Source organism: Trachypithecus francoisi, unplaced genomic scaffold (genome assembly GCF_009764315.1).
Source record: "Trachypithecus francoisi isolate TF-2019V2 unplaced genomic scaffold, Tfra_2.0 Lachesis_group4, whole genome shotgun sequence".
In the NCBI taxonomy this organism is placed as follows: Eukaryota; Metazoa; Chordata; class Mammalia; order Primates; family Cercopithecidae; genus Trachypithecus; species Trachypithecus francoisi.
The window spans coordinates 138,837,220-138,862,062 of record NW_022681469.1 but is presented as its reverse complement, the minus strand read 5'-3'; the positions used below and the strand labels follow the sequence as shown (position 1 = coordinate 138,862,062).

The 24,843-nt window shown below is 50.6% G+C and overlaps 2 protein-coding genes and 1 long non-coding RNA gene across 6 annotated transcripts; 2 read left to right on the top strand and 1 right to left on the bottom strand.

The window, feature by feature from the left end:
• The first annotated feature begins 377 nt into the window (after positions 1 to 377).
• On the top strand, positions 378 to 4,877 carry TMED4 (transmembrane p24 trafficking protein 4). 2 transcript variants are annotated; one of them, XM_033194062.1, is made up of 5 exons: positions 378 to 401; positions 998 to 1,098; positions 1,247 to 1,372; positions 1,582 to 1,728; positions 3,180 to 4,877. In XM_033194062.1, exons 2-5 carry the CDS (start codon positions 1,015 to 1,017, stop codon positions 3,327 to 3,329), a joined length of 507 nt encoding a protein of 168 aa, XP_033049953.1. In that variant the 5' UTR covers positions 378 to 401; positions 998 to 1,014; the 3' UTR covers positions 3,330 to 4,877. The 2 variants fall into 2 exon arrangements, with proteins under 2 accessions (XP_033049953.1, XP_033049952.1); XM_033194061.1 differs by lacking the exon at positions 378 to 401 and adding an exon at positions 494 to 796.
• A 3,100-nt stretch (positions 4,878 to 7,977) lies between these two features.
• LOC117073312 lies at positions 7,978 to 9,229 on the bottom strand. Its single transcript, XR_004433199.1, has 2 exons — positions 9,093 to 9,229; positions 7,978 to 8,866 (listed from the first exon to the last, which is right to left on the bottom strand). It is a non-coding gene; the product is annotated as an uncharacterized LOC117073312 (long non-coding RNA).
• On the top strand, positions 8,914 to 18,136 carry DDX56 (DEAD-box helicase 56). 3 transcript variants are annotated; one of them, XR_004433198.1, is made up of 14 exons: positions 8,914 to 9,766; positions 9,860 to 10,021; positions 10,563 to 10,723; positions 10,867 to 11,037; positions 11,171 to 11,261; positions 11,868 to 12,112; positions 12,736 to 12,855; positions 13,482 to 13,595; positions 13,716 to 13,810; positions 14,415 to 14,488; positions 14,612 to 14,714; positions 15,374 to 15,479; positions 17,065 to 17,138; positions 17,499 to 18,136. XR_004433198.1 is itself a non-coding variant. In XM_033194060.1 (14 exons), exons 1-14 carry the CDS (start codon positions 9,707 to 9,709, stop codon positions 17,574 to 17,576), a joined length of 1,641 nt encoding a protein of 546 aa, XP_033049951.1. In that variant the 5' UTR covers positions 8,914 to 9,706; the 3' UTR covers positions 17,577 to 18,136. The 3 variants fall into 3 exon arrangements, 2 of the variants coding, with proteins under 2 accessions (XP_033049951.1, XP_033049950.1); XM_033194060.1 differs by having other exon boundaries at positions 14,625 to 14,714; XM_033194059.1 differs by lacking the exon at positions 17,065 to 17,138 and having other exon boundaries at positions 14,625 to 14,714.
• The last annotated feature ends 6,707 nt before the right edge of the window (positions 18,137 to 24,843 follow it).

Sequence of the window (24,843 nt, the reverse complement as noted above, 5' to 3'; positions counted from 1 at the left end):
CTGCACTCTAGCCCGGGCGACAGAGCAAGACTCCGTCTCAAAAAAAAAAAAAAAAAGAATGATCCGAAACTATGGCAGCACTGGGCTTTTAGTCCCCACCCAAGAAATGCCCGCTCGCAGAGGCTCGCCGAGGCAGGCTCTCCCGACGTGACAGGGTGTGGGTCTGAATTCAGCCTTGGTTCTTACGAGTCAGATAGGTGAACACGCAAAGAAAAACATCACAGGGCTTCCTCATTGTTTTTAGCACAGAAAACACTCGAGAGCCCGCGCTGAGAATCCAAAAGGCACGTTTCAGGCCATCGTAGCCACCAAGCTTGGCCAGATTTTGAGACCCAAATCGCTAACTGGGGCCGAGGGCGGGCGTGACTGCGCAGGCGCGTCTCCCCAGCAAGATGCCGGAGGTAAGCTGTGACGTAAGTGGTGAGAAATTGCGAGCGGACGTCATTGCGCATGCGCCGTCTACCCTCGTTGCGGCTGTGGGTGGGCGCCGGGCTGTGGCGCGGAGCGCGGCAGTGTTCAGTAGGGAAGGGGTCACTGCGCAGGCGTCCTCTTCCCCTAACTCTTAGGGTCGCTAGGGTGGCGCGCAGGCGCAGAGCGGTGCGCAGATGTACGCAGGCGCCTAGGGGTTGAGGCGCGATGGCAGGTGTAGGGCTTGGGCCTCTGCGGGCGATGGGGCGGCAAGCACTGCTGCTTCTCGCGCTGTGCGCCGCAGGCACCCGGGGGCTCTACTTCCACATCGGCGAGACCGAGAAGCGCTGTTTCATCGAGGAAATCCCCGACGAGACCATGGTCATCGGTCAGGCGGGCTGAGGGTGGGGAGGCCCTTGGTACCCCGCTCAGCCCTCGGCGGCTCTCCCTCCTCCCGAGCCCAGCCGGGTCGCTGCCCCCGCCCCAATACCTAGCCTGAGGGGTGCCCCGAGGACGCAAAGCCCCCTGCCTAGAGCCTCGGACCGCACGTCTGAGGGGGCCGGGTCGTGACTGTGTGTGTGCCCCGCAGGCAACTATCGTACCCAGATGTGGGATAAGCAGAAGGAGGTCTTCCTGCCCTCGACCCCTGGCCTGGGCATGCATGTGGAAGTGAAGGACCCCGATGGCAAAGTAAGGCTGGCGCTGGCCCACGCAGCCGTTCTTCAGTGGAGCTCCCGTGGGGTGTAAAGCACTGGCTGGTCGAGCCCTCAAGGGACAGGAGCTTGCACCTGGAGAGGCTGCGGTATAAAGGTGGGGCTTTCATTCACACATGTTGCAGGTGGTGCTGTCCCGGCAGTACGGCTCGGAGGGCCGCTTCACGTTCACCTCCCACACGCCCGGTGACCATCAAATCTGTCTGCACTCAAACTCTACCAGGATGGCTCTCTTCGCTGGTGGCAAACTGGTAAGAGGATTCTCTCTTTGGCTTCAGCTTAGAATCTCTCACTTGTTTCCAAATTTTGATTTATCATCATTTTGACACTTTGTAGCACAGTCAGAATCGGGGAGACAGATGTTGCCCTCTGCTCCACAGCCAGGGACAATAGTGGGTTCCATACCCTGGAACAGACAACTGGAGGCCCCACCACTCATACATTCCATGTTTCCTTGTAGCGTGTGCATCTCGACATCCAGGTTGGGGAGCATGCCAACAACTACCCTGAGATTGCTGCAAAAGATAAGCTGACGGAGCTACAGCTCCGCGCCCGCCAGTTGCTTGATCAAGTGGAACAGATTCAGAAGGAGCAGGATTACCAAAGGGTAAGTGCGTATCTCCTTGTAATTGGAGAGGTCAGTTGACCTTTATACCCACTATACCTACTCAAGTTTCTGCTTGGGAGATCAGCTCTGCAGAGAATGGAATGAAAGGTATTGATTTATATAGATTTTTTGTTTGTTTTTGAGATGGAGTTTCACTCTTGTTGCCCAGACTGGAGTGCAATGGCACAATCTTGGCTCACTGCAACCTCCCCCTCCCCGGGTTCAACCGATTCTCCTGCCTCAGCCTCCTGAGTAGCTGGGATTATAGCCGTGCGCCACCCCGCCTGGTTAATTTTGTACTTTTAGTAGAAACGGGCTTTCTCCATGTTGGTCAGGCTGGTCTCGAACTCCTGACGTCAGGTGATCTGCCCGCCTCAGCCTCCCAAAGTGCTGGGATTACAGGTGTGAGCCACCGTGCCCTGCCTGTTTTGGTTTTTTATCAAAACTTTTTGTTGTGGTAAAATACACATAACACCAAATATGCCATTTTAGTTCAGTGGTATTAAGTGCATTCATAATGTTGAGATACCAACACCATCATCCAGCTCCAGAAGTTTTTCGTCTTCTCAAACTAAAAATCTGTACTTTTTTGTCTTGTTTTTGAGATGGAGTCTCACTCTATTGCCCAGGCTGGAACGCGGTGGCATGATCTCGGCTCACTGCAACCTCCGCCTCCTAGGTTCAAGTGATTCTCCTGCCTCAGCCTCCCAAGTAGCTGGGATTACAGGCGAGTGCCACCATGCCTGGCTCATTTTTGTGTTTTTAGTAGAGACTGGGTTTCACCATGTTGGCCAGGCTGGTCTTGAACTCCTGACCTCAGGCGATCCACTGCCTCAGCCTTCCAAAGTGTTGGGATTACAGGCCTGACCCACTGCACCCAGCAAATCTGTACTTATTATAAACAATAACTTCCCGTTTCCTTTTCTCCTGACACCCACCATTCTATTTTCTGTCTTTATGATCCCAACTATGCTACTTCATATAAGCAGAATCATTCAGTATTTCTCCTTTTGTGATTGGCTTATTTCACTGAGTATAATGTTCTCACAGTTCATCCATGTTATAGCATGTGTCAGAATTTCTTTCTTTAAGGTTAATATTCCATTGTATGCATGTGCCACATTTCGCTTTCAGTAGTCATTTTTAAGCTCTATAAAATAAAGTGAAGAAAGGATAGTTCACAATCTAGTAATAGCCATTGCCTGTTTCTCTTGGAATCTTGTTGGAAATGATAGAATCATGATTTCAGTCCCAACAGAGATGCTTGTGGAACAGCCCATCCCTTTCTTGGGGCAGCCTCAGTGGGGAGACCATAGCACTCCTAATGGAGTCACAGGTAGTATTCCAAAAGGAGTTTGGCCCTGGAGTTGAGTAGTTACATGCAGGGAGGGACCTCACAACAGCCAGGGACTGTTTCTCCTGCTCATTTAACCCTGTGTTGCCCCACACAGTATCGTGAAGAGCGCTTCCGACTGACAAGCGAGAGCACCAACCAGAGGGTCCTATGGTGGTCCATTGCTCAGACTGTCATCCTCATCCTCACTGGCATCTGGCAGATGCGTCACCTCAAGAGCTTCTTTGAGGCCAAGAAGCTGGTGTAGTGCCCTCTTTGTATGACCCTTCCTTTTTACCTCATTTATTTGGTACTTTCCCCACACAGTCCTTTATCCACCTGGATTTTTAGGGAAAAAAATGAAAAATAATAAGTCACATTGGTTCCATGGCCACAAACCATTCAGATCAGCCACTTGCCAACCCTGGTTCTTAAGGACACAGGACATTAGTCCAATCTTTCAAAATCTGTCTTGGGGCTTATGAGGAATCAGAACCCAGGAATCAGTCCTGCTTCTTTTGCCTCAAGTGATTTTCCTCTGTTTTTCACTAAATAAGCAAATGAAAACTCTCTCCATTACCTTCTGCTCTCTCTTTGTCTACTTATGCAGTAGGTGACTGGCATGCACCACAGAGCAGGCCCTGTCTCACTGTCTGCTAGTCAGTTCTGGGTTCACTCAATGGCTTTGTGAATGTAAATAAGGGGCAGGTCTTGGCCCTAGAGGATTGAAATGTTTTTCTATATCTTAGAACTATTTTTGGATAAATTATATATTTTCCTTCCTAGTAGAAGTGTTACTGCCTGTGACTAGCTCCGAACACCCATGCAGTTTCTGCATTCTGGGTTTTTTTAATTTATTTTTTTTGAGTTTTGTTCTTGTTGCCCAGGCTGGAGTGCAATGGCATGATCTCAGCTCACTGGCAACCTCTGCCTCCCAGGTTCAAATGATTCTCCTGCTTCAGTCTCCTGAGTAGCTGGGATTACAGGTGCCCGCCACCACGCCCAGCTAATTTTTGTAGTTTTAGTAGAGACAGGATTTCACCATGTTGGCCAGGCTGGTCTTGGACTCCTGATCTCAGTTGATCCACCTGCCTCAGCCTCTGCATTCAGTTTATTCACACATTTTTGGTAACTCCCATGGCAGCTCCTAGGATTTCAGTGGTCTGTGGGCCAGAAAGGCATTGGGTCTGATCTCAAGGCTGTATCAGAGGGCCAAGCAGAGTTCTTTTGGATACCTGCTTTTCATCCCACAGGGCCTCAGAGTCAGAAGTAAAGTAGCAACAGAGCTAGCATGGGTTAATGCACTCTTACCCTCCTCAACCTTTAAGCTGTGCTAAATGTTTTCTTCGAGGGAACCGGATTTGGTTCTTTGCAGAATTTTCCAGTGAAATAAAACATGTTGTAATAGCTGCGTTTGAGATGAAATAAGAGGTTGTGGGCAGACGGAAGGCACCTAAAGGAAAAGAGGAAAGGTGCCTGGACTGCCTATGCAGATAACCTGGAGTGGACTTCACTATGGACTCGTGGTACTAAGGCTTGGCTTGAACAGGCAGTCTAGGGGGCATGGGAATACACAGGGTGGTTGCTCAATCATTTGCAAAGGTCAACCAACTAGAACACACATTTGCAAGGTATCATCTGAGGAAATTAAGTACCTTCTTAGCGGTCTGAATCATAAATTTGAACAAATTTTAATATACTTCCCTCATGCCCTTCTATATAAAACTTAATACCATTAGTTCCCCATTCTTGACATTTTCAGTTATTATATATTTATTTGAAATATTTATTAAATTATCTGACCCACAGAACTAAATTCTTCTTTTGTTATTTCTTATGTCCTGTACCATATATGTACATATATATAATTTTTATGTTCATTTATTTGAGACAGTCTTGCTCTGTCACCCAGACTGGAGTGCAGTGGCATGATCTTGGCTCACTGCAACCTCTGCCTCCCTGGTTCAAGCAATTCTGCCTCAGCCTCCTGAGTAGCTGGGATTACAGGCACCCACCACCACACCCGGCTAATTTTGTATTTTTATTTTATTTTATTTATTTATTTGAGATGGAGTCTCACTCTGTCGCCCAGGCTGGAGTGCAGTGGTGTAATCTTGGCTGGCTGCAACCTCCACCTCCTGAATTCAAGAGATTCTCCTGCCTCAGACTCCTGAGTAGCTGGGATTACAGGTACCCGCCACCATACCCAGCTAATTTTTTTTTTTTTGAGGCGGAGTCTCGCTCTGTCTCCCGGACTGGAGTGCAGTGGCCGGATCTCAGCTCACTGCAAGCTCCGCCTCCCGGGTTTACGCCATTCTCCTGCCTCAGCCTCCCGAGTAGCTGGGACTACAGGCGCCCGCCACCTCGCCCAGCTAGTTTTTTTTTTTGTATTTTTAGTAGAGACGGGGTTTCACCGTGTTAGCCAGGATGGTCTCGATCTCCTGACCTCGTGATCCACCCGTCTCGGCCTCCCAAAGTGCTGGGATTACAGGCTTGAGCCACCGCGCCCGGCGCATACCCAGCTAATTTTTTGTAGTTTTAGTAGAGACAGGGTTTTGCCATGTTGACCAGGCTGGTCTTGAACTCCTGACCTCAGGTAATCTGCTCACCTCACCTCCCAAAGTGCTGGGATTACAGGTGTGAGCTGGCTGGGCACAGGTGATGGGGTCTTGCTCTGTCCCCAAGGCTGGAGTGTAGTGGTGCCATCATAGCTCAAAGCAACCTTGAGTTCCCAGGTTCAAGTGATCCTCCTACCTTACCCTCCAAAGTAGCTGGTACTACAGATATACCCCACTGTGCCTGGCTATTTTTACTCTTAAAAATACATGTGGCCTGGACACGGTGGCTCACGCCTGTAATCCTAGCACTTTGGGAAGCCAAGGTGGGTGGATCCTATAGCCCAGGAGTTTGAGACCAGCCTGGGCAACATGGCGAAATCTTGTCTCTGCAAAAAATACAAAAAATGTAGCTGGTGGAACACGTGTTCGCCTGTATTCCCAGCTACTTGAGAGGCTGGGATGGAAAGATCACTTGAGCCCAGGAGGTCAAGGCTGCAGTGAGCCATGATCATGCCACTGCACTCCAGGCTGGGCAACAGAGTGATCCTATCTGAAAAAACAAACAAAACGCAATTTTAGGACCAGGTGGGGTGGCTCACACCTATAATCCCAGCACTTTGGGAGGCCAAGGCAGGTGGATCACCTGAGGTCAGGAGTTTGAGACCAGACTGGCCAACATGGTGAAACCCTGTCTGTACTAAAAGTATAAAAATTAGCCAGGCGGCCGGGCGCGGTGGCTCAAGCCTGTAATCCCAGCACTTTGGGAGGCTGAGATGGGCGGATCACGAGGTCAGGAGATCGAGTCCATCCTGGCTAACACGGTGAAACCCCGTCTCTACTAAAAAATACAAAAAACTAGCTGGGCGATGTGGCAGGCGCCTGTAGTCCCAGCTACTCGGGAGGCTGAGGCAGGAGAATGGCGTAAACCCGGGAGGCGGAGCTTGCAGTGAGCTGAGATCCGGCCACTGCACTCCAGCCTGGGCGACAGAGCGAGACTCCGTGTCAAAAAAAAAAAAAAAAAAAAAATTAGCCAGGCTTGGTAGTGTGTGCCTATAATCCCAGCTATTCAGGAGGCTGAGGCAGGAGAATCGCTTGAACCCAGGAGGAGGTTGCAGTGATTAGAAATCGAGTGACTGCACTGCAGCCTGGGGGGCAGAGTGAGACTCTGTCTCAAAAAACAAAACAAAACAAAAAACAATTTAGTTCTTGAGGCTTTTCCATTTAATATTTTTATATCCTCATATTTCTAAATCTGGATGACAGTGTTACAGTCCAGTAAGGTGAATTGTGAATTGCTGAAATTCTTCAGATGTTTTAAAGAGTTTTCAGTATTCCTCATGTTAGAATTAATGCAGAGAAAAATCATGTCCTTTGAACTAGTTACATGTTGTGGACTTCTGGCCTGCAGCTCTTGGGGATTATGTGACATACTGGGAAGGGACACATTTCTGCTCTGTGGCTGTTACTAGAAATCTAGTCAGCAAATCAGACTCAGCTTGTGAGAAGACAGGAAGGCACAGATTAGGGATGAGCCAGCCTTCAACAGGTTTGGCTGGCAGTAGACACAATGGAGCACATCTTAACTATTCTGGTAGGTCCTGGGTTTCTCTTGGTAGTTTTTGATAGAAAGGGGAATGGTGTGAGGCAGAAGTGGGCACATATTTCACCTTTCCACTGATGAGGCAGGTGGAATTGGGATAGTCAGTGGATGGGCCAATAGCTGGTGGCTGTGAGGAGAATGAGGATTTCCATACTGGTGTGTCATATTTGCAGATAGGTTGTGACCTAAAAAGTTTTTTAAAAAACAGCAGTTAGAGGCCGGGCGCAGTGGCTCACGCCTGTAATCCCAGCACTTTGGGAGGCCGAGGCAGGCGGATCACAAGGTCAGGAAATTGAGACCATCCTGGCTAACACAGTGAAACCCTGTCTCTACTAAAAATACAAAAAATCAGCCGGGCGTGGTGGTGGGAGCCTGTAGTCCCAGCTACTCAGGAGGCTGAGGCAGGAGAATGGCGTGAACCCGGGAGACGGAGCTTGCAGTGAGCCGAGATCGTGCCACTGCACTCCAGCCTGGGTGAGAGAGTGAGACTCTGTCTAAAAAACAAAGAAACAGGCCGGGTGCGGTGGCTCAAGCCTGTAATCCCAGCACTTTGGGAGGCCGAGACGGGCGGATCACAAGGTCAGGAGATCAAGACCATCCTGGCTAACACGGTGAAACCCCGTCTCTACTAAAAAAAATACAAAAAACTAGCTGGGCGAGGTGGCGGGCACCTGTAGTCCCAGCTACTCGGGAGGCTGAGGCAGGAGAATGGCGTAAACCCGGGAGGCGGAGCTTGCAGTGAGCTGAGATCCGGCCACTGCACTCCAGCCTGGGCGACAGAGCGAGACTCCGTCTCAAAAAAAAAGAAACAAACAACAAAAAAACACAGCAGTTAGGGTACACAAAAATTTTGGTGATTTTCCCCTGAATACCACCCTTAACTCTTATTTTGAAATTCCTGCTTTCTCAGAGTTTACAACATCCTTGCCAAACAGCCTTCTCCCTCCTTACCACAAAAAAAGAAAAAAAAGTTCTGGGGTTGGGAGGACACTCCATTCTTAACATCCTCTATATTCCAGCCCAGTTCCCCAGCTCTCGCTGGGACTAGTTGTACCTATCTTCATCATTTGGTCCCAGCATGACTACCCGTTGGTGCATGAGCTGATCTGTTAACCTAACAGCCAGATGCTAGTCTCTGGTACTCAGATGCTGGGCTGCATCATATAGGATACACAGGATCACCCCGGAAGCTTGTTGACATAGATTCCTGTGCAACACTCAGATACAGTCTTAATGTAGATTTGTGTTGGGTGGTATAGTAGGCAGAATAATGGCCTACCACTCTGAAACACGTGAATATGTTACCTAACATGACAAAAGAGAATTAAATTGCTAATCAGATGACTGTAAAATAGATTATCCTGGATCATCTGGATGGGCCTAATGTAATCACAACGGTCTGTTTCCTTGCCTCTTCCAGCTTGGCTCTGGCTCCCTTCCTCCAGCAAGGGTGGGTTGAGCCTTCTTCACATGGCACCACTTTGACCTCTTCTGCTTCCCTCTTCTACACTGAAAGACTTGTGGGCCAGGAGGGGTGGCTCGCACCTGTAAGTGCTGGTGGCTCCCAGCACTTTGGTAGGCGGAGGAATGCAGATCACTTGGCCCCAGGAGTTCAAAACCGTCCTGGGCAACATGGCGAAACCCCATCTAGAAAGAAAAGAGAAGGGAGGGGGGAGGGGGGAGGGGGACATACATATATACACACACATATATGTACGTACATACATACATACACACTAACTGGACGTGGTGGTGCGTGCCCGTAGTCTTAGCTTTACAGGAGGCTGAGGTGGGAGGATCGCGCCAGCCTGGATGACAGTGAGACCACGTCTCAAAAAAAAAAAGATTTGCGATTAGGATTCTTAGTCCTCACCTGTATTAGTTTGCTATTGCTACTGTAACAAATCATCACAAATTTAGTGGCTTAAAACGACGCAAGTCTGTAGGTCAGAAGTCTGACACGGCAGCCCCGTTAGGGAGCCCTACAGCAACCCGCCCTTCCTCTCAGGCAAAGTTGCTGCCATGGCTCATTACTCCAACCGGTTCCTTCAGCCCAGTCGATCTCAGTGGCTCCACCATAGGGTGGTGTGCCCGGCGGGACCCTAACCCTAACCAAGCAGGGAGACGGTCGTGCCCGTCACGACCTCGGCCCTCGGCCCCGGCCGAGGTTTCTCCTGCAGGTCGCGAGAATCAGGTGCGTCAGCGGCGTCCGGGAACGCCAGAGGAGTCAGTGGGGCGGCTCTGCAGCCCAAAGTACCCCTTCGACCCCAGCACGACCGCTCCACCGCCTCCTCCTAGACCCAGTCGCTGGCGCTGCGCAGTCGCAGAGCTCCGCCCGAACACCGGAAGCCTAGGCGCCAGCACTTCCGGGAAGTGACGGCGTCTCCGAAGCTGATTGGTTGTTGCTTTGCGCGCCCCCCCCCCCCCCCGCCGCGTCCGTGGCTTTTTTCCTGAAGTGCGTGCGTGCTGTCGCTACTGAGCAGCGCCATGGAAGACTCAGAAGCACTGGGCTTCGAACACATGGGCCTCGATCCCCGGCTCCTGCAGGTACACGCGAGGGCTGGGGAGCCGGCTTATGGGTTCCGCGGGGCGCGCCATCACTCTTCGCCCACCTTGAGCCGCACTCCTGGTCTCTCCTAGGCTGTCACCGATATGGGCTGGTCGCGACCTACGCTGATCCAGGAAAAGGCCATCCCACTGGCCCTAGAAGGGAAGGACCTCCTGGCTCGGGCCCGCACGGGCTCCGGCAAGACGGCAGCTTATGCTATTCCGATGCTGCAGCTGTTGCTCCACAGGAAGGCGGTGGGTAACGAGAAAGCTGAGGGGAGGAATGAGGCGAACTCCAAAAGCCTGGGAAGGGCTGTTCCCGTTTGTCGGAGGTTTTCTCTTGGTCCTGTACCCGTGCAGGCCGGCCTGAGAACCTGGTGCTGTTGTGGCAAACACTCTGGGCTGTAGTAGTTCAGGTTACCTGGATCCTTGTCCAGGCCCTGCTACCACCAACCTTTGCGTAATCTTCAACAAAGCACTTTCTTTTCTTTCTTACATAAAAAGGGAGCACATCTCTTTTTTCTACTTATAGAATTATTGTGAGAATTTAGCTTCATAACTAGTACGTTTAAAGTAGCTTCATAAACATAGAGTACGTTATTCTTTTTGAGGGTCAGTGCCTGAGGAAACAACTCTCCACTCTGCATTCTGAGGCCGGCAGAGTGATAGATAATCAAAATACTGCTGAGTAGGGTTGCAGCGATGGGTCAGTTAGGCTGGAAGGGGTAGAGAAAAGCATCAGGTGGACACAGTGATGTGCACTGCTGGCTAAAGTCTTTAGTTCATATTCTTACAGACAGGTCCGGTGGTGGAACAGGCAGTGAGAAGCCTTGTTCTTGTTCCTACCAAGGAACTGGCACGGCAGGCACAGTCCATGATTCAGCAGCTGGCTACCTACTGTGCTCGGGATGTCCGAGTGGCCAATGTCTCAGCTGCCGAAGACTCAGCCTCTCAGAGGTGGGTAAAAGCAGCAAAGCGGTACCTGAATGAAGCCACACAGAGTTGTGGGGTTGGGTTTCTGTGTGGCAAAAAAGAGCAAGTCCAGGGTGAGATGCCAGCTGCTACATTGTCCCTGATATTGATGTCTTGCCCACCTGCAGAGCTGTGCTGATGGAGAAGCCAGATGTAGTAGTGGGGACCCCATCTCGCATATTAAGCCACTTGCAGCAAGACAGCCTGAAACTTCGTGACTCCCTGGAGCTTTTGGTGGTGGACGAAGCTGATCTTCTTTTTTCCTTTGGCTTTGAAGAAGAGCTCAAGAGTCTCCTCTGGTAAGGCAGAAGTGGGTGTGATTCCTAGTGGAAACATCTGTGAGTAGGAATTGGTATGAGAGTGGGGTGGCTGGAAGCCAGTTACAATTAGCGGCCCTTGGAGCTGGAATCTCACTGGACTCTTTCATTTCAGTCACTTGCCCCGGATTTACCAGGCGTTTCTCATGTCTGCTACTTTTAATGAGGACGTACAAGCACTCAAGGAGCTAGTATTACATAACCCGGTAAGAGGCACCATGGAAGCGTCTGGAGCTGCAGGCATGGGGGCACCCAAAGATCTTGATGCTCCTCCTTAGGGGAGCCTTTGGTGTTTTGGGTGGGACAGTTGTCAGTGTCTCGTCCCTAGTCCTGAGGCACTAAAAGTCAGTGGTCTTAAATCACTATATATTTCCAAGTGTCCGCAGGGGATGTCTCCCATTTCAGGCCATACTTTGCCTAAAATCCTGAGCAAGGACCTCCCCTCAGGGGCAGCTTTGAGAAGCAGAGCGAAAATTCTAAGGCCGAGGTTCTCATCTTAAGTAAACTTTACCTTTCAGAAGGCGTGTTGCTGTAGGCCTTCCTTCCTCGATGTAGTCCTTTATTGATGTGTTTCTCTTTGTTCTGTGCTTGGAAGTATTTTATACATGGTTTTGGTGGTATATTCTATATACCACAACAATTAGGGCATTTTGGGGTTTTAGGTTACAAAACTGGAGGAGACTTAGGGTGCCAGGAATCCTTAAATGCATCTCTGCCCTGCACTAAAATGTTGATGCTTTGATTGATGAGTAAGTGGCCATACCATCTCTGTGTTCTTTTCCTTTCTGACCACAGGCCTGTTGTCTCCCCAGGTTACCCTTAAGTTACAGGAGTCCCAGCTGCCTGGGCCAGACCAGTTACAGCAGTTTCAGGTGGTCTGTGAGACTGAGGAAGACAAATTCCTGCTGCTGTATGCCCTGCTCAAGCTGTCATTGATTCGGGGCAAGTCTCTGCTCTTTGTCAACACTCTAGAGCGGAGTTACCGGCTACGCCTGTTCCTGGAGCAGTTCAGCATTCCCACCTGTGTGCTCAATGGAGAACTTCCACTGCGCTCCAGGTTTGCTACAGCCAACATCTTGGTTGAGATAAGTTGAAGATAGAGATGGAAAGGGGACCCAGTTAATGTTCCATTTCTTAAGCACTTAGTAGGGGCCAGGTTCTAGATGTAACTGATACTGACTGACTTCTCCCAACTCCAAAATCCCTATCATGGCTGGGTGCCGTGGCTCATGCCTGTAATCCCAGCACTTTGGGAGGCCAAGGTGGGCGGATCGCCTGAGGTCGGGAGTTCAAGACCAGCCTGGCCAGCATGGTGAAACCCCATCTCTACTTAAAATACAAAAATTAGCCAGGCATGGTGGCAGGCGCCTGTAATCCCAGCTACTCGGGAAGCTGAGATAGGAGAATTGCTTAAACCCGGGAGGTGGAGGTTGCAGTGAGCTGAGATCGTGCTATTGCACTCCAGCCTGGGGAACAAGAGTGAAACTATCTCAAAAAAAAACAAAACCCTGTCATTATTTTATTTCCAGCTGAGGAAACTGAGGCACAATGATTAAGTAGGGAAAGAGATTAAGAAGAGGAAAAAGTAGGAAAGAGTGATGGTTACTATGATAGTAGGGATGGCAGAGGGGCCTCAAGCTTGCTCTGCCGAGCTGATTCTCTGTCTACTCTTGGCTGCAGGTGCCACATCATCTCACAGTTCAACCAAGGCTTCTATGACTGTGTCATAGCAACTGATGCCGAAGTCCTGGGGGCCCCAGTTAAGGGCAAGCGTCGGGGCCGAGGGCCCAAAGGGGACAAGTGAGTCCATGCCTCTTTTTCCATCCCTCCCCAGAAAGACCGATTTCTTTCAGCTTTTTGGAAGACTAAAACTGGAGTGCACAGAGCAGGGAGCCAAACCTTCCAGGCCTGGCTGGTAGTGTAGCCCAGAGAGCCCCGCAGGTTCTTGCTCAGCTGCCTGGATATAAAGAAGGGAGTGGATGATGCACACTGCATATGCAGCATGAAGGGCAAGACTGGTGGGGTTGTTGGCATGCAGAGCCCTGCAGGAGAGATGGCCTGTCCTCCATGTGGCTGTGACTTGCAGGGAGCATGTTTCTGAAGGGAAAAGGAACCCCCCAACTCTCCAGTCTCTCTCCACCTGAAGGCTTGACTAGCTCAGGGTTGGTTCTCAGATCACCATGTAGGGCATTGAGTTCTGCTGTTGTCCCAGAATGGAGGTCAGGCCAGGATTTGGCTCCATGTCAAAGCTCCAGGCTGCCCCAGGAAACCCTGACTCCTGGAACGGTTCCATTGTTGAAGAGTCCTCTGTGTGTCAGGGTCTTATGATCTACAGGCATTGTTTAGAGGAAGTTTTGTTGATTCAGCTTGTGAATACCTGCCCAGAGGAGAGGAAGGGTCCGACTGACATTGAGTTATCTCTGCAGGGCCTCTGATCCGGAGGCAGGTGTGGCCCGGGGCATAGACTTCCACCATGTGTCTGCCGTGCTCAACTTTGATCTTCCCCCAACCCCTGAGGCCTACATCCATCGAGCCGGCAGGTAGGAGGACTAGGAGTGTGATGGACCAGGCACCTGTGTGGTGGACACGCTGAGGGACTTGGGGTGTACTGGACAGAGCCTGCGGGTTGGAGATGCAAGCTGCACTGTCTTCCCTTGCAGGACAGCACGCGCTAACAACCCAGGCATAGTCTTAACCTTTGTGCTGCCCACGGAGCAGTCCCACTTAGGCAAGATTGAGGAGCTTCTCAGTGGAGGTAAGAGCCTGGCTCTTGTGGGCCTGGGCCAGGGTCGGGCTTCTCGCATGATGCTTTAAAACTCTGTGATGATGACAACAGAGGTCACAACATAGTGTGACAGGCCACTTCCACTATCCATCCTTGTTTTGCCCTGAGTGGCAGGCACTGTTCCCCTTGAGAGATAAACAAATTGAGGTAATTTGTCCAAAGTCATGTTTACTGTCTGCCTCATGAGCGTTGAGTGACCTGACATGCTGCTGTGACAGCTCAGGATAGCACCTGACCCCAGGGTGCTGGGTGATCCTAGACTGCTCTCTGTGGCCATCGTCACGGGGTACCTTGACTCCCAAGGAATACCATGGGGTACTCCTTGGGAGAGGAGAAGAGAGTGGGTGACGGGTTCTTGGGCTCAGGGCCACACAGGCCACCCCCATCCACACACAGGGACAGATGGGTCATCACTGTAAGAGGCCCAGGTACAGCTAAGCTACATGTTTGGCATCCCAGGAAGGCGGTGGGTCCTCTGCAGCTTTGCCCCAAGGAGGAGGTGCAGGAGGCCTCCAACGAAGACCCTGTCCTAAGGCCTCAGCCTGTGGGACCCTCACTGCTTTATTCTCCACAGAGAACAGCGGCCCCATTCTGCTCCCCTACCAGTTCCGGATGGAGGAGATCGAGGGCTTCCGCTATCGCTGCAGGGTGAGCTGCTGTGGTGGGGAGGGGAATGAGAGGGGAGGGACTGTGGCCCAGGGATCGCACCCTGTTGCTGAGCATCCAGGCGTGAGGGAGGATTTGGGGCAGCCTCACTGTCTTGACCTTCAGTGTCCACCCCCAGGATGCCATGCGCTCAGTGACTAAGCAGGCCATTCGGGAGGCGAGATTGAAGGAGATCAAGGAGGAGCTTCTGCACTCTGAGAAGCTTAAGGTGAGGGGATGGGAAGTGAGGAGGGGACAAATCTTAGATGGCTGCCCTTTTTGGAGACTCGCTGAGCTCCGAGTGGTGAGAAGCAGAGAACTGGGCAGTTTTCTGGCCTTTGGCACAGAAAGGGAGGCAATGGGAGGAAGCCAGTCTGTTCTGCTTGGTGGTAAATTGGCACAACCTTATGGTGGACACTGTCCAGCAGAATTACAAGCTCATGTGTCCTTTCATCCGAAATTCCACTTCTGGAACTTAATCTTGGTCACAGTTGTGAATGTGCACGGTCAAGCATGTGTCTGCATTCATCATGGCATTATCATGGAACCAAAAGATGGAAACAGCCCGGGGCCACCATAGGGGGCTTGCTAGGTAAGCTCGGGTGCATCCAGAGCCGAAAGTTACATCGGAAGGAATAAGGTTGGTTGTGTGTCCATATGGAACAGTCTGTGAGGTGATGCCCAGCAAAAAGTGGTGCAGGGTACTGTCGTGTGTGTCATGGAGAAGAGAAAATAGAAACATCCACTCCCGGGACGTGTGAGAAATGTGCAGAAGCAGGTGCCTCATGCCTTTTGAAACACATGACTATGTTATCCTTTGAAAAGCTCAGTCTGTGAAGTCACACAAGAAAGATGCTCACTCTGTGGCTCTCCCTCTTCCCCTGGCAGACATACTTTGAAGACAACCCCAGGGACCTCCAGCTGCTGCGGCATGACCTACCTTTGCACCCCGCAGTGGTGAAGCCCCACCTGGACCATGTTCCTGACTACCTGGGTGAGTGTGGCCTGACGGGGCAGGAAGTAGCAGGCTGGGGAAGTGGCATTAATTTCTCTGCTGCTGGATCAGCCTCTGTGCTTGGTGCTGGGGATGCTCAGGCAGAATAGGACCTGGAAACGCTGGCAGCACATGGGCGTGTAAACAGGCACACCCCTGTGTTTCTAAACTTGTTTGCTTGGTCCCACGGGTTAGCTGTCGCTGTCTCCATTTTAGAGATGAGAAAATTGAGGTAGTGCAGAGTGGGTGGCAGACCCAGGATTTCAGGCCAGGTGGTCTCCAGAGCTGGGCCAAATTGCTATCCATGGGTCAAAGGGAGTGAACAGGTTTGGGAGAGAGTCACGGTCAGGAGGCAGAGAAAGCCACCTGAGCTGCAAAAGACTCAAGATTAGCAGCCACTGAAGAGGCATCTGTGGAGTCTCTGGGTAAGAGCAGTCAGCAGAGAGAAAAACGCTATAAGGCCTAAACAGAAAAGGTGGCAAAAGAAGAGCCAGTGGCGATGGGAGGAATGCAGGGGTAGTGTAGGCATGGGGTCAGGACCCTGGGATTGGTTTCTGTGGTGCAGTCCAGGCTAGAGCTTTATGTGACCTTTAAAGCTGGGCACCTCTCCTCATCTTAGGCAGGCTCTGGGTAATGACTTCTTTCAGTGTCTCATAGATGTTTTTGGTAATGAGTATGTGTGACTTTTATGCCTAAAATGGATTGAAGGAGAAGAGTGGTGGAGATGAGGCTGTGGGCAGCAAGTGCAGGACCCTTCCCAGTGCCACAGGCTCTGCTCAGCCTGGACCTGCAGCCACCCAGCGGGTGTGGTGTTGCTGCTGTGGAGGTGACAAAGGGTGGAGATGGAATGTTCCGGGGCAGGAAAAGCCTGGACACTGGGAAAGGAAAGATCCAGAAGAGATGGGAACATGAAAATGCCAGAGAGAGTGGTGGGGGCCAGGTTCTCACAGGATAGTGAGCTGGAAGAGACCCCAGTCCAGGTCCTGGCCTGAGATGTGAGGAGGGGAGTTGGGAGGGTGGGTGGGGAGGAAGAGGATAAGGCCAGAGCTTTGGTCTGAGGAACCCAGTCTGCTCCTATAGCGGAGTCACTTGCCAAGGTGTGGCCAGGAGGTTTAGAAGGACCAGGAGAAGGTGGAAAGGTGTCAGGATGTGGGATGTTTGACACTTGAAGGGGAAGGCCCAGGTGTGGTTGGCTTAGGGGAGTCCATGGGGTGGGCGAGTTGAAGACAGAGCCAAGATCAGGTGCAGCTGGGATGTGGGCCCCCGTATCTGTAGTAATGGGCCACAGGTGAAGAAATTACCTGTTGACTTTTATTTCAGCTACATTTTCTTTCTTTAAGGATGTCTTTTTCTTTCTTGTTACATGTTTGTTGAAACAAATCTAAACAATACAGGAGAGTGATTTAGATAGTGGAAGTCTAAGGTGCTCACATTCTCCTAGCCCTGTGCAGGTGTGATAGTGAACAGATATATGTCATAGGCTGCCAGTTGGGTCAGAATTGGAGAATTTGCTGCAGAATCAGTGGGAGGGCAGGGGTGGGAGCAGTAGTGGTGAGCCCACTGCTCAGGCAAGCATCTCTTCCAGTTCCTCCTGCTCTTCGTGGCCTGGTGCGCCCTCACAAGAAGCGGAAGAAGCTGTCGTCTTGTAGGAAGGCCAGGGTATGGCTCCTGGGGACTTGGGGACAGCTGCAGGACTCCTCCCCACCTGGCTCTTTGTCATCACCAGAATGTGTAGGCGCCTTGCCCTAGGGAGGGGGAGAGAGGGCACCCTAGAACCGGGCCCCCAAAATCTGGTGGCTGGGACACAATCTGGTGTAGGATAGGGATACTTTTGCAGCCGCCTGCAGGCCCTGCTTTTCTTTCCCCAGCTGCCTTTCCCCATTTCCTTGTCTGCAGCACCTTCTGGTCGTGTTGGCCAGGTGCGGGCATGGCTCCCTTTGTGTCTTTCTCAGTTGGGTGGGTGGGTGGATAGTTTGTCAGCCTGATTCCCCCAACTAACCTGTGACTTTGCCTCCTTAGAGAGCGAAGTCCCAGAACCCACTGCACAGCTTCAAGCACAAAGGAAAGAAATTCAGACCCACAGCCAAGCCCTCCTGAGGTTGTTGGGCCTCTCTGGAGCTGAGCACATTGTGGAGCACTTCATGGACAGGCGAGGCTCTCATGTTTACTGCACAGCCTGAACAGACAATTCTGGGGCTGGCAGTGCTGGGCCCTTTAGCTCCTTGGCACTTCCAGGCTGGCATCTTGCCCCTTGACAGCAGAATAAAAATTTTAGCTGCCCCAGTTTGTGCCTCCGGCATATGAAAAGGACTGTTCGAATCCCCAAAACATCAGGAGTCAGGAAACTTCCAGAAGACAGCAGCGCCTGGCTCTGCAGCTGCATGCAGTGCTTCACTTGGCCAGCAGAGGTCAGCTGTGCTGAGCTGCCCCAGCCATGAGAAGAGAAGCTTGTCCTTGCCCGCAGGTGGCTATGGCCGGCCCAGAGCCTTCCTGCACAGCTGCTGCAGCCCTGCTGCCTGGGATCAGGCTGGGAGATGGGCCTTCCTGACCACCAGCCTTCCTCTCCCCAAGCACACGCACATGTAGATTCGGGGGGAAGCTGCCTGCTTCCAGCAGTTAATCTGCTGGTCCCTTTCTGAACAACTGTTGATGTGTGAGCTGTGTCTGTGTGTTATGTGCATAAGCGGTGATGTAACATGCACACACGTACTGTTCCTTGTTCCCTGGCTTCAGCTCTCCAGCTGCCTTCTCAGTCTGAAGGCTGGGCTTCTCTGCTGGTTTGAGGCCCTAGATTGCATGTCACCTGCTTACTAGGCGTTACAAGGCCAGGCTGGGGACATGAGGAGGTTGGGGCAGCGGGAGAGTGGGGAGAAACTAGGGGAGTGCCTGCATATTTTAGAAAGAACCAAGTTTTTTCTTGGCATAAAACTTGTTCAGAGACGAGTGAGGCTGGGCCTTTGGTCGCGGTGGGACTGAAACTAGGAGGACCCGAGATTTGGTGCCTCCATGATCCCTGCTCCTCTTCGGTTAATGCCCAAGGATTTCCATGAAGCCAGCATGTATGATGGGGGCAGGAAGGTGGTATTTTCTGGGCAGGTGTGAACTAGAGCTGCCAGGGAGCTGCAGATAGTATTCTTGCAGTCTGGTGGTTAGGAGTATTCAGAAGGAAAAAGAGTTAATGGAACTGGAGATAAAGAGCAACCATTTGAGCATCTACTGGGAGACATGTGTCAACGGCACAGACCCTCTCAGTGGGCATCACTCCCACCTCTTGGAAGATGAGACAGGGCAGAGAGTGCCTGCAGTGCTGAGGCCTGGTCCTTGCCCTAGGTTGGCCTTCCCACCTGGCTTCATGGAGTGCTGAGGCTGGTCCTGGGGACAGTGAGTGCTCTGGATGTTGCAGCCAAGCTGTGTTCTAAAGTGATGCACAGCCTGTCTCCACTGTGTTTATCTCTCTGACCCTGTCACTACCAGTCACACCCTACCAAGAGAGCTTGTATCCCAGAGCCACCCTGGATGGAGAGGAGATGGGTTTCCCTGGTGATTTCCTCCTTGAGGGGATGGGGTAGAGGAACGTGGAGCTAGCCTTATGCTGTATTCCTGCCTGGGGACAGCAGGGTCTGGGCCTGGAGCAGAGGAGCTTGGGTAAAGGTATGGTGGCTGTTTGTTCAAAGTGTACATTCAGGCTGGGAGTGGTGGCTCACGCTTGTAATCCCAGCACTTTGGGAGGCTGAGGCAGGTGGATCACGAGGTCAGGAGATCAAGGCCATCCCGGCCAACATGGTGAAACCCTGTCTCTACGAAAAATACAAAAATTAGCTGGGTGTGGTGGCACGCGCTTGTAATCCCAGTTACCCGGGAGGCTGAGGCAGGAGAATCGCTTGAACTCAGGAGTCAGAGGTTGTGGTGAGCCAAGATCGCACCACTGCACTCCAACCTGGCGACAGAACGAGACTCCGTCTCAAAAAAAAAAAAAAAAAAAAAAGCGTACATTCAGGGCCAGGCCTGGTGGCTCACACCCGTAATCCCAGCACTTTGGGAGGCCGAGGTGGGTGGATCATGAGGTCAGGAGATTGAGGCCAGCTTGACCAACATGGTGAAACCCCATCTCTAGTAAAAATACAAAAATTAGCTGGGCAGGGTGGTGAGCACCTGTAATCCCAGCTACTCGGGAGGCTGAGGCAGTAGAATCACTAGAACCTGGGAGGCGGAGGTTGCAGTGAGCTGAGATTGTGCCACTGCACTCCAGCCTTGGCAACAAAGCGAGACTCCGTCTCAAAAAAACAAAAAGTATACCTACCTTCCTCCTAATGGCATCCCTGGGGGAAGCTATTTCTGTGTTTTAGGTGGGGAAGATGCGACTCAGAAGTTGCCTGGTGTATGAGGTTCTGTGCAGGGTTTGGACTCTGGCCTGTCCGTCCTGGTGGAACAGCTGGTACCACGGGGGCTTTTGCTATGGGGTTAGGCACCATGTGGGTGCTCTGGGGCCAGGGCATTGGATAGAATGGGAGGATTGCTTGAGCCCAGAAGTTTGAGGCTGTATGATCACACAGCTGCCCTCCATCCTGGGCAACACACTGAGACACTCTCTGTTTTTTTGGGGTTTTTTTTTGAGACAGAGTCTCGCTTTGTTGACCAGGCTAAGTGCGTTGGTGCAATCTCAGCTCACTGCAACCTCTGCCTCCTGGGTTTAGACAGTTCTCACTGCCTCAGCCTCCTGAGTAGCTGGGATTACAGGCGGCTGCCACCACGCCTGGCTGTTTTTTGTATTTGTAGTAGAGATAGGCTTTCACTATGTTGGTCAGGTCGATCTTGAACTCCTGACCTCAGGTGATCCACCTTGGCCTCTCAAAGTGCTGGGATTATAGGTGTGAGCCACCACGCCTGGCCGTGAGACCCCCGTCGTTAAAAAATAAAGGACAGGGACTGGGTGTGGTGGTTCACATCTGTAATCCCAGCACTTTGGGAGGCCAAGGTGGGCGGATCATGAGGTCAGGAAATGGAGACCATCCTCGCTAACACGGTGAAACCCCATCTCTACTGAAAATACAAAAAATTAGCCAGGCGTGGCGGTGGGCACCTGTAGTCCCAGCTACTCAGGAGGCTGAGGCAGGAGAATGGCGTGAACCCGGGAGGCGGAGCTTGCAGTGAGCTGAGATTGCGTGACTGCACTCCAGCCTGGGCGACAGAGCGAGACTCCGTGTAAAAAAAAATGAATAAAGAAAGAACAGGAAAGTCCGTCTTCGTGTCCTGAGACTACAGAGAGAAAATATACAGGGCTCGCTGGTTCAGTACCCCCACCTGGGGCGGGAGGCAGTTACCATGTGCCCATTTACATGTGAGCAAACAGGCACTCAGGGTTGGCTTCTTGGACTTAGTCTCTCTGGCCAAAGCCTGTGCCCTTTGCACAAACATGCAAATCAGGACTGGGGCAGGTGTAGGATGAGGGTATGTGTGCTATGGGCAAATGAACATAGGGCTGTCCAGGGCCAGACAGCACAGAGGATGTGCGGGCCTGGAAGGGAAGAAGGGGGTGTGGCATGTGCTGCCTGGAAGCCTAAGCCTTCACTAAGCAGCAGAGAAGCTTGGATGGCTTTCAGGCTGGTGACGCCCTGGGCTCAAGCATGAAGGTCAGGAGAGTGCAGTGGCATCTCCACTCTGGGCTGGCACAGTTTTGCCCACACCTACACCTGAATGGGTGCCTGAGTGTCTGGACTGTGCTAGGGTGTGGAATCAGATGGACAAAGCACAGTCTATGAGGCAAGGAGCAGAGATGGTCAACCAATGCAGACTGCTCAATAGTGATGTTGGGAGTTCAGGGTACTGGAGGGCTATAAGGGGCCCTCACCCAGCTGGAGAGAATGCTGGCTTCCTTGAGAAAGTGGTGAAAGTATCTCATTCCTAGACACTTTTCAAAAGAAGACATACATGCAACCAACAAACATTTGAAAAAAAAGCTCAATAGCACTGATCATTAAAGAAACACAAAACCACAATGAGATGCCGTCTCACACCAGCCAGAATGTCTATTATTAAAAAGTTAAAAAAAGAAAAAAAAACATGCTGGCAAAGTTGCAGAGAAAAGGGAACACTTGTACAGTGTTGGTGGGAGTGTAAATTAGTTAAACCATCGTGGAAAGCAGCATTGCAATTCCTCAAGGACCTAAAAGCAGAACTACCATTCCACCCAGCAATCCCATTACTTGGTATGTACCCAAAGAAATGTAAGTCATTCTACCATAAAGACACATGCACAGGTATGTTCATTGCAGCACTGTTCACAATAGTAAAGACATGGAATCAACCTGTATGCCCATCAATGACAGATTGGAAAAAGAAAACGTGGTACATATATGCCATGGAATACTATTCAGACATAAAGACGTGAGATTATGCCCTTTGCAGGAACAAGGATGGAGCTGGAGGCCATTATCTTTAGCAAACTAACGCAGGAACAGGAAACCAAATACCACATATTCTCACTTATATTCTCTCACCAAATGATGAGAACACATGGGGACTAAGAGGGAAATGACAGATACTGGAGCCCAGTGAAAGATGAGAGGAGGGAGAGGAGCAGGAAAAATAACTATTGGGTACTGGGCTTAGTACCTGGGTGACAAAATAATCTGTGCAACAAACCCCCATGACACAAGTTTACCTATACAACAAACCTGCATATGTACCACTTAACATAAAATAAAAGTTAAAAACAAGGCCAGGCATGGTGGCTCATGCCTGTAATCCCAGCCCTTTGGGAGGCCGAGATGGGCAGATCACCTGAGGTCAGGAGTTCGAGACCAGCCTGCCCAACATGGTGAAACCCTGTCTTTACCAACAACAACAAAAAAAGCCAGGTGTGGTGGCCCATGCCTGTAATCCCAGCTACTCGGGAGGCTGAGGCAGGAGAATTGCTTGAACTTGGGAGGTGGAGGTTGCAGTGAGCTGAGATCGCTCCACTGCACTCCCACTTGGGTGACAGAGTGAGACTCATTCTCAAAAAAAAAAAAAAAAAAAAAAAAAACACGAAACATCAGACACCACATGGCAGGATCCAGGATCCAATCAGATCAAGCTCTGGCATCACCCCATGGCAGGATCCAGTCAGATATCACCTCCCAGCATCACCTCATTGTGAGATCCAATTAGATCATGCCTCATTACCCTTTGCTTATAAAACCCAACCCAACCCCTAGCTCAGGAAAAGAGATTGAGTATTCCCTCCTTCCTTGCCAGTTGACTTTAAATAAAGCTTTTCTTATTTCAAAATATAAAAAAGAAAGTATCTCTGCTGGGCATGTTGGCTGGCTCGTGCCTATAATCCCAGCACTTTGAGAGGCAGAAGTGGGCAGATCAACTGAGGTCAGGAGTTCAAGACCAGCCTGGCCAACATGGCAAAACCCTGTCTCTACTAAAAATACAAAAATTTGCTGGGCATGGTGCCTGGATAATTTCCACGCCCGGCTTATTTTTGCATTTTTAGTAGAGATGGGGTTTTGCCATGTTGAACTTCTGACCTTGTGATCCACCTGCCTCGGCCTCCCAAAGTGCTGCAATTACAGGCGTGAGCCACCACCCCCGGCCCTCTTGTTCCTGATTGTAGAGGAAAAACTTTCAGTTCATCATAAAAAAAAATATATTTTTCGAGACAGAGTCTTCCTTTGTTTTCCAGGCTGGAGTGCAGTGATGCAATCGTGGCTCACAGCAGCCTCAAACGCCTAGGCTTAAGTGATCCTCCTGTCTCAGCCTCCTGAGTAACTAAGACTCAAGGTATGTGCCACCACACCAAAAATTTTTTTTGGTAGGTTCTTGCTTTGACCTTCCTTTGACCTTGCTTTGACAGGGTCTTGCAATGTTGCCCAGTCTTCTCTTGAACTCCTGGACTCCAGTGATTCTACCACGTTGGCCTCCCAAAGCAGTGGGATTTGAGCATGAATCATTGAGCCTGGCCAGCCTTTTGTCACTGAGTATGATGTAAGCTGTGGGTTTTTTTGTTGTTGTTGTTTTTGTTTTTGAGACGAAATCTCACTCTGTCGCCCAGGCTGGAGTGCAATGGCACAATCTCGGCTGACTGCAACCTCTGCCTCCTGGGTTCAAGCAATTCTCCTGTCTCAGCTTCCCAAGTAGGTGGGATTACAGGCATGCGCAACCACACCTAGCTAATTTTTTGTATTTTTAGTAGAGATGGGGTATCACCATGTTGGCCAGGCTGTTTTCTAACTCCTGACCTCAAGTGATCCATCCGCCTCAGCTTCCCAAAGTGCTGAGATTACAGGTGTGAGCCACCGCACCTGGACTTATTTTTTCAATATATGGCCTTTATCATGTTGAGAAAGTTACCTGCATTCCTTGTTTTCTGAGTGGTTTTATTATGAAAGGATGTCGGATATTGTCAGATGTCTTTTCTGCATCAGTTGAGAGAATCATGTTTTTTTTTCCCCTTCATTCTATTAATCTGGTATAGTTCATTAGTTCATTAATTGATTTCCATATGTTGAACCATCCTTATATTCTAGGAATAAAGTCTACCTGGTTATGGTGTATACTTTTTTTTTTTTTTTTTTTGGGAGATAGAGTCTCGCTCTGTGGCCCAGGCTGGAGTGCAGTGGCATGATCTCGGTTCATTGCAACCTCTGCCTCCCAGGTCCAAGCGATTCTCCTGCCTCAGCCTCCTAAGTAGCTGGGACTATAGGCATGCACCACCACACCCGGCTAGCTTTTGTATTTTTAGTAGAGAAGGGGTTTCACCATGTTGGCCAGGCTGGTCTCGAACTCCTAACCTCAAGTTATCTGCCTGCCTCGATCTCCCAAAGTATGGGGATTACAGGCTTGAGCCACTGTGCCCGGCCAATGTATATAATCTTTTTAGTACGACGTTCAGCTTGGTTCACTAGTATTTTTACTCAGTATTCATGAAGGATATTGAATATTTTATTCAATATTTATGAGGTCTGTAGTTTTCTTGTAGTGTCTTTGGTTTTGGTGTCAGTATACCATAGGATCAGGATACTATGAACATGCCCTCATAGAGTAAGTTAGGAAGTGTTCTTTCCTCTTCAATTTAGGAAAGAGTTTGAGAGGGATTGATATTAATCAGGGTTTTATTTTTTTCTGAGATGGAGTTTTGCTATTGTTGCCCAGGCTGGAGTGCAATGGTGTGATGTTGGCTCACCACAACCTCTGCCTCCTGGGTTCAAGCGATTCTCCTGCCCCAGCTTCCCGAGTAGCCGGGATTACAGGCATGTGCCACCACGCCCACCTAATTTTGTATTTTTTAGTAGAGACGGGGTTTCTCTATGTTGGTCAGGCTGGACTCGAACTCCGACCTCAGGTGATCTGCCCGCCTCAGCCTCCTAAAATGCTG

Excerpts from the sequence above, each read along its gene's own strand:
- DDX56 (XM_033194059.1), top strand. The coding sequence starts at position 9,707 with ATGGAAGACTCAGAAGCACTGGGCTTCGAACACATGGGCCTCGATCCC. Across the intron at positions 11,038-11,170 it reads GAGCTCAAGAGTCTCCTCTG|TCACTTGCCCCGGATTTACC; the intron begins GTAAGGCAGAAG and ends CTTTCATTTCAG. Across the intron at positions 12,113-12,735 it reads GAACTTCCACTGCGCTCCAG|GTGCCACATCATCTCACAGT; the intron begins GTTTGCTACAGC and ends TCTTGGCTGCAG.
- TMED4 (XM_033194061.1), top strand. The coding sequence starts at position 637 with ATGGCAGGTGTAGGGCTTGGGCCTCTGCGGGCGATGGGGCGGCAAGCA. Across the intron at positions 797-997 it reads CGACGAGACCATGGTCATCG|GCAACTATCGTACCCAGATG; the intron begins GTCAGGCGGGCT and ends TGTGCCCCGCAG. Across the intron at positions 1,729-3,179 it reads AGGAGCAGGATTACCAAAGG|TATCGTGAAGAGCGCTTCCG; the intron begins GTAAGTGCGTAT and ends TGCCCCACACAG.